The 7,737-nt window shown below is 43.5% G+C and overlaps 1 protein-coding gene across 1 annotated transcript; it reads left to right on the forward strand.

Annotated features, from left to right (window-relative positions):
• Window positions 1-6,127: 6,127 nt before the first annotated feature.
• On the forward strand, window positions 6,128-6,640 carry LOC147897764 (pathogenesis-related protein 1A/1B-like). Its single transcript, XM_087380116.1, has one exon. The coding sequence runs from the start codon at window positions 6,128-6,130 to the stop codon at window positions 6,638-6,640; it is 513 nt and encodes a 170-aa protein (XP_087236242.1).
• Window positions 6,641-7,737: the final 1,097 nt, after the last annotated feature.

Below are 7,737 nucleotides of genomic sequence, written 5' to 3' on the forward strand. Positions count from 1 at the left end.
ATGAGCTTATGCGTAAGTTTCCGCATAAGCTTATGCGGAAATAGAGAATGAGAGAAGCTTATGCTTCTCTCATTCTCTTTTTCTGCATAAGCTCCTTCTCTTTTTTCGCATAAGCTCCTTCTCTATTTCCGCATGAGCATAAGCTCCTTCTCTATTTCTGCATGAGCATAAGCATGAGCTTATGCTTATGCTCATGCATGAGCATGAGCTTATGCATAAGTTTCCGCATAAGCTCCTTCTCTTTTTCCACATAAGCTCCTTCTCTATTTCCGCATGAGCATAAGCATGAGCTTATGCTTAAGCATAAGCATAAGCATAAGCTCATGCTTATGCTCATGCATGAGCATGAGCTTATGCGTAAGTTTCCGCATAAGCTTATGCAGAAATAGAGAATGAGAGAAGCTTATCCTTCTCTCATTCTCTTTTTCCGCATAAGCTCCTTCTCTTTTTCCGCATAAGCTCCTTCTCTATTTTCGCATGAGCATAAGCTCCTTCTCTTTTTCCACATGAGCATAAGCATGAGCTTATGCTTATGCTTATGCTTAAGCATAAGCATAAGCATAAGCTCATGCTTATGCTCATGCATGAGCATGAGCTTATGCGTAAGTTTCCGCATAAGCTTATGTGGAAATAGAGAATGAGAGAAGCTTATGCTTCTCTCATTCTCTTTTTCCGCATGAGCATAAGCATGAGCTTATGCTCATGCATGAGCATGAGCTTATGCATAAGTTTCCACATAAGCTCCTTCTCTCTTTCCGCATAAGCTCCTTCTCTATTTCCGCATGAGCATAAGCTCCTTCTCTTTTTCCGCATGAGCATAAGCATGAGCTTATGCTCATGCATGAGCCTGAGCTTATGCGCAAGTTTCCGCATAAGCTTACGCGGAAATAGAGAATGAGAGAAGCTTAGGCTTCTCTCATTCTCGTCTTCCGCATAAGCTCCTTCTCTCTTTCTGCATAAGCTTCTTCTCTATTTCCGCATGAGCATAAGCTCATGCTTCTGCTCATGCATGAGCATGAGCTTATGCGTAAGTTTCCGCATAAGCTCCTTCTCTTTTTCCGCATAAGCTCCTTCTCTATTTCCGCATGAGCATAAGCTCCTTCTCTTTTTCCGCATGAGCATGAGCTTATGCGTAAGTTTCCGCATAAGCTTATGCGGAAATAGAGAATGAGAGAAGCTTATGCTTCTCTCATTCTCTTTTTCCGCATAAGCTCCTTCTCTTTTTCCGCATGAGCATAAGCTCCTTCTCTTTTTCCGCATGAGCATGAGCTTATGCGTAAGTTTCCGCATAAGCTTATGCAGAAATAGAGAATGAGAGAAGCTTATGCTTCTCTCATTCTCTTTTTCCGCATAAGCTCCTTCTCTTTTTCCGCATAAGCTCCTTCTCTATTTCCGCATGAGCATAAGCTCCTTCTCTTTTTCCGCATGAGCATAAGCTCCTTCTCTTTTTCCGCATGAGCATAAGCATGAGCTTATGCTTAAGCATAAGCATAAGCATAAGCTCGTGCTTATGCTCATGCATGAGCATGAGCTTATGTGCAAGTTTCCGCATAAGCTTATGCGAAAATAGAGAACGAGAGAAGCTTATGCTTCTCTCATTCTCTTTTTCTGCATAAGCTCCTTCTCTCTTTCCGCATAAGCTCCTTCTCTATTTCCGCATGAGCATAAGCATGAGCTTATGCTCATGCGGAAATAGAGAAGGAGCTTATGCGGAAAGAGAGAAGGAGCTTAATGAGCATGAGCTTATGCGCAAGTTTCCGCATAAGCTTATGCGGAAATAGAGAATGAGAGAAGCTTATGCTTCTCTCATTCTCTTTTTCCGCATGAGCATAAGCATGAGCTTATTCTTATGCTTATGCTTAAGCATAAGCATAAGCATAAGCTCATGCTTATGCTCATGCATGAGCATGAGCTTATGCGTAAGTTTCTGCATAAGCTTATGCGGAAATAGAGAATGAGAGAAGCTTATGCTTCTCTCATTCTCTTTTTCCGCATAAGCTCCTTCTCTTTTTCCGCATAAGCTCCTTCTCTATTTCCGCATGAGCATAAGCTCCTTCTCTATTTCCGCATGAGCATAAGCATGAGCTTATGCTTATGCTTATGCTTAAGCATAAGCATAAGCATAAGCTCATGCTTATGCTCATGCATGAGCATGAGCTTATGCGCAAGTTTCCGCATAAGCTTATGCGGAAATAGAGAATGAGAGAAGCTTATGCTTCTCTCATTCTCTTTTTTCGCATAAGCTCCTTTTCTCTTTCCGCATAAGCTCCTTCTCTATTTCCGCATGAGCATAAGGATGAGCTTATGCTCATGCATGAGCATGAGCTTATGCGTAAGTTTCTGCATAAGCTTCTCTATTTCCGCATATGCGGAAACATGAGCATAAGCTCATGCTCACCCATGAGCATAAGCATAAGCTCATGCGGAAAAAGAGAAGGAGCTTATGCGGAAATAGAGAATGAGTTCCCGCATAAGCTCTTTCTCTTTTTCCGCATAAGCTCTTTCTCTTTCTCTTTTGCGTGAGCATATGCGGAAACATGAGCATAAGCTCAAGCTCACCCATGAGCATAAGCATAAGCTCATGTGGAAAAAGAGAAGGAGCTTATGCGGAAATAGAGAATGAGTTTCCGCATAAGCTCTTTCTCTTTTTCCGCATATGCAGAAACATGAGCATAAGCTCATGCTCACCCATGAGCATAACCATAAGCTCATGCGGAAAAAGAGAAGGAGCTTATGCGGAAATAGAGAATGAGTTTCCGCATAAGCTCCTTCTCTTTTTCCGCATAAGCTCCTTCTCTTTCTCTTTTGCATGAGCATATGCGGAAACATGGGCATAAGCTCATGCTCACCCATGAGCATAAGCATAAGCTCATGCGGAAAAAGAGAAGGAGCTTATGCGGAAATAGAGAATGAGTTTCCGCATAAGCTCTTTCTCTTTTTTCGCATAAGCTCTTTTTCTTTCTCTTTTGCGTGAGCATATGCGGAAACATGAGCATAAGCTCATGCTCACCCATGAGCATAAGCATAAGCTCATGCGGAAACTCTATTTCCCCCTTCTCTCATTTCCCCCTTCTCTCCTTCTCTATTTTCCCTCATCTCTTTCCCCTTCTCTATTTCCCCCTTCTCTCATTCTCTATTTCCTCATTCTCATTCTTTTCTTTCCTTTACATCTTCTTTTCCTCTTATCTTTCCCTCTTCTTTCCCTCTTTCCTTTCCCTCCTCTTTCCTTTCCCTCTTCTTTCTTCTTGCCTATGCCTATGCCTATGAGAATGCTCATGTTTGTTTTTTGTTTTCTGTTTTCGTGTTTGTGCCTATGTTAGACATGGGATCACGTCGCTCATCTGACGAGTACGGACAGCCTTGCAGGAGGAGAGCTCACGATCTATATGCTCCAGAGGACTTTGATTCCTCTCAGGTGACTACCCCGAGAACTACCCCTAGTCCGACTCCTCTCGGTCCTAGCACTGTGACTACCCCTGGTCCGACCCCTCTTCCACGTAGCACTGCGACTACCCCTCAGGGGACTCCTTTGCTAGCCGTGCATGGCTTTGTCAGGACTCCCGATGAGTTTGTAGCGCAGATGAGCGATGAGGAGGCAGCGAGATTGTTCTCTCTGCTCTCTCAGAGGACCTTCGCAATTCCTTCCCCTACACCGACGGGTGGACGTACTGCCCAGCCATCCCCTCGCGCCCCTTCGACCACGGGATCATCACCTGCGCATGCCTCCCGCAAGGGAAGGAAGAGTAGGATGGGCGGCTCATGTTGTGCTGACTCAGGAGATGTAGACGAGTCAGCACACTCACGCTCCTTTAGGTCTCCGGTTGGTCCGGAGACACAGTATCAGTCAGGTCCCTTTCCCTCTCCTACTCCCACAGCTACTCCTCGATCCAGAAGCGGTCGTGCAGCTTCCATTCCTTCAGACTCTGCTACCATCAGTCCCCCTTACTCATCAGGGGATCTCCCCTATCAAATCACATCTGCCGGAGAGATAATAGAAGACAAAAAGGGCAAAGCAGTGATGGCCGCCATGAGGCGGGTTATGAGTCATCACTTCAAGAGCGGCATAAATATCGATTGGTGGTATCAAGATGCCCAAAAGAAGCAGGCAGTGATCGATGAGTTAAAACAAAGATATCCTAATCTGCCAAATGTGAAGTTTAATAACAATTATATGCTCGAGCGCATGGGTTTGGTCCTAAAGCATCGCAGATCAACCTTGCGTACTTCCATTACAAAGGGGTTGGCTAAACCCAGCTGGGCAGACAAAGCTGATTGGAAGTACTTCAAGAAGCAACATAGGGACCATCCCGAAATGTTCGAGGGTCAGAGGAGGGCTGTGAAGAGACGGCTGGACGTCGTAGGTACTTCGCACTTTGGTGCAGGCAGACGGTATGCGTTCGAGGCAACTATGGTAAGTCTACTTCTTCCCATTTAATGTATTGTTCTATTTGTTTTACTTACATATTACATGCACTTTAGCTAACTCTAACTCTCGTAAATTGGATCCACAGCAAGCTGCGATGGGTCGTCTTCCTACGGATGCAGAGATGCGGCGCGCATTTTGGATAGAAACAAAGCCGTGGTTCATTGAGCAAGAGGCAATCGGAGCGACAGTCGATTGGGCTGAGGTGGCTGCTCGCACGGTATAAGTTTACTCCTACTTGTAATCTCACTTTTTAATTTAAGTTCCAATCTAATTTTCGATTTATATGGTTCACTCTTAGGGTCAAAGCTCAAGCGTCCCATCATCAGAGACGAGCGATCAACAGGGGCAAGGATCGGACGTAGGTGTCGAGGACGAGGGAGAAGACGCAGGTGTCGGGGACGAGGGAGAAGACGCAGGTGTCGAGGACCAAGGAACAGGCCAACAAGACGATTCGGATTCGGATTCGGATGAGTAGTGGTAGTAGCATTTTGTATATCTGCTCGTTAGAGCAATTTTGTATCGCCCTTTCACAGGGTAATTTTGTTACAAACACAGTTATATATGTATATGCATTTCTTCCTCATCGTTCACAAGAACAATTTTGTATCACCCTGCAAGCAAGGAAAATTTTGTTATAAAAAACTTTCTTTTGTAATTACAAAAAAAAAAAAGGGATTAGTGGGGCTAAACAGGGCCAAAAGGAAGCCCTGTTTAGCCCCACTAACCCTTTTTTTTTACTTCTGTTAATCGTCGCTATATAGCGACGTTTACCAGTGTCGCTATATAGCGACGATTAACAGTGTCGCTATATAGTGACGTTTGCAGCGTCGCTATATAGCGACGATTAACAGCGTCGCTATATAGCAACGGTTTATAGCGACGCTCCTTTTCCGACGATTTTAACGACTTTTATAGCGACCTTTGCGCCCGTGAAAAAAAAAAAATTTAATGTAAAAAGCGTCTGTATTTCCGTCAGAAAATGGCCTATGCCTTGTAGTGTAGATAGAAGCAAGGAGAGAGGGGCTAAGGAGAAAGCATGAAAAGGAGCTAGGCCTGGCCATGAGAGGAAATATATTTCAATTTCCTGAGAAAGGTAATCGTTCAGTTTTGTACATCACACTTGTTAAAGCACCCAAGTTGGAAACCTTGGTTTGGAAAGTCACTCCTCATGGCTCTACAATTTGAAAGGCATCAAACTTTGACCATGGGCTTCTCCCCCCATATGAAGCATACCTGGCTTTGTACTAGTAGCTTCAATATTAGCTACATTTTCATCTCATTGTGTGTTTGTTAGAGTCTTATTTAAAATCAAATTTTCCTAAGATGTTTTGGCCATGAACATTAATGCTACATGGTTATCGCGTGATACATTTGTGCGACCTTCATGGCAGCAAAGATTTAGTTACGACATAAGTGAAGTGCGGACTTTTATGAAAGTGCGTTTCCCGTACTCCCAGATTTTGGCATGGGTCGGGTGTTGGGCAGACCAAGTCGGGGTTGGAGGCAACCTTTACAAGCTTTAGCCTATAAATACAAGAAGGAGGAGCTTTATCCTGCAAGCTTCTAAACCGTCCAGAGCCTAAAATCCATTGCCTATCATTCACCAACCGCGGACAATCATGAACACTCTCACAAGCGCATGGTGTTTCTTGTTGCTCGTCCTCCATGTTGGTGAGTTACTAGTGCATAAGCAATTCCGTTATGGCTCCTTGCTGCTTGCTTGATGAGGCCTTTACTTTAAGTTTGCTGACGTTGAATGTCACGGCCGCAGTTGTGGCGATGGTCTCAGCGACCACTCTGAATGCGGTCAACAACGCCAGCTCAACACTGTGTGTCAAATACTGGGTACCGAACGGGGAGATCGGGGGCGCGTGCAGGGAGCTTCCAGCTCTACAAGGGCTGGAATCAGTGTGGAGTGTGGGAACCACGCCCATGTGGGAAGGAGCAACCATGTGGGCGATTCAAGGGGGGTGCGCTGGACAGGCATGCAACACAGGGCCTCCAAGCGGGGTGACACAGTTCGAGATCACAGTCGCAGGCTCTGGCAACAATGACTACTACGACGTCTCCGTGCAGGCGGGCTTCAACCTGGGCCTCAAGGTCGCTCCCACCAATCCTGCTTGTACAACAGAGGATTGCCCCGCTCCGGGCTGCCAAGGTGGTGTTCTATCCTGTCCCTCCGGCTCCACCGACTACGCCATCATCTTCTCGTGATCCTGCAGGCAGAACATTTTGCTCTCCACTAAAGTATTGCCTTGTATTCGCTCTTTTGGTTTCTTGTAACGATCTACCGCATAATAGATTCACCGCATCCTTAAAGGAGCATTATGTGAATAGTTACGTGACTACCTTATTTGCAATCTTTTCGCTTGCAACTTGCACTCGTGAATTTCAAGATCACTTCCCATCAAATAATAACGCATGGTAAAATTTGGACATGTCAAAATTTAAATTAATATCACTACTCCTTGTGGATCTAGAAAGTGTTATCCTTGAGGAATACCTCTAAGTGTTGACAACTTTTTTGTCAAAACTCTCTTGTAAAGTTAATAAACATCCATACATCCATGTACATACATATATGTATATGGTAAGGCTTGGCTAATCAAATATCCTTTATATCTAAACAATTGAGCTAAATTGGGAAAATTTGTGCAATTAATTCCATACTTCTATCTTTGCATTAATTTTTGTAGTTGTTTGTCTTACCTTTACATAATTTTTTGGTAGTTGCTTGTAGATTTTAGAGTTCCGATCACACTCCATGCTATTTTTTGCTTAGTCGTGGAGAAGGAATTTTTTTTGCAAGAATTTTTGGAAATGCCAACAAAATCGATCTTTTTTTTGCAATATCAAACTAGCTCATCTTGTGTAAACATTGTGCAAATATAGTAACCCTCTATTTATGAAAATGTTGTACATTATTTGAAGGAATCTTATTATGATCAAACAAAGTATTTAAAAAAAATCCCACTCTTTGTTGACATTGGCAACAAATTTTAGAGAAGAAAGCTCACAAAGTCAATTCCCCTAAAAATATAGCTACCCTCGAGTTATGAAAGTGTCGTATATTTTCACAAAGTCAATTCCCCTAAAAATATAGCTAGCCTCAAGTTATGAAAGTGTCGTATATTTTAAGGAATTATCTTATGATCAAATACAAGCTCTCAAATACAATTCCCCAATAAATATAGCTAGCCTCTATTGATGAAAATGCTATATAGTTGAAGGAATTGTCTTCCTATCGAACACATTAAAGCGTCTCTTTTATCTCTTAAGGAGAAGTTTGGGGGAGGGACTCCATCATTGGA

This window comes from Dipteris shenzhenensis, chromosome 10 (genome assembly GCF_047967505.1).
Source record: "Dipteris shenzhenensis isolate YYH24624 ecotype China chromosome 10, Dip_SZ_1.0, whole genome shotgun sequence".
In the NCBI taxonomy this organism is placed as follows: domain Eukaryota; kingdom Viridiplantae; phylum Streptophyta; class Polypodiopsida; order Gleicheniales; family Dipteridaceae; genus Dipteris; species Dipteris shenzhenensis.

What these genes read in the sequence shown, in the direction of transcription:
- LOC147897764 (XM_087380116.1), top strand. Translation starts at nt 6,128, where the DNA reads ATGGCTCCTTGCTGCTTGCTTGATGAGGCCTTTACTTTAAGTTTGCTG.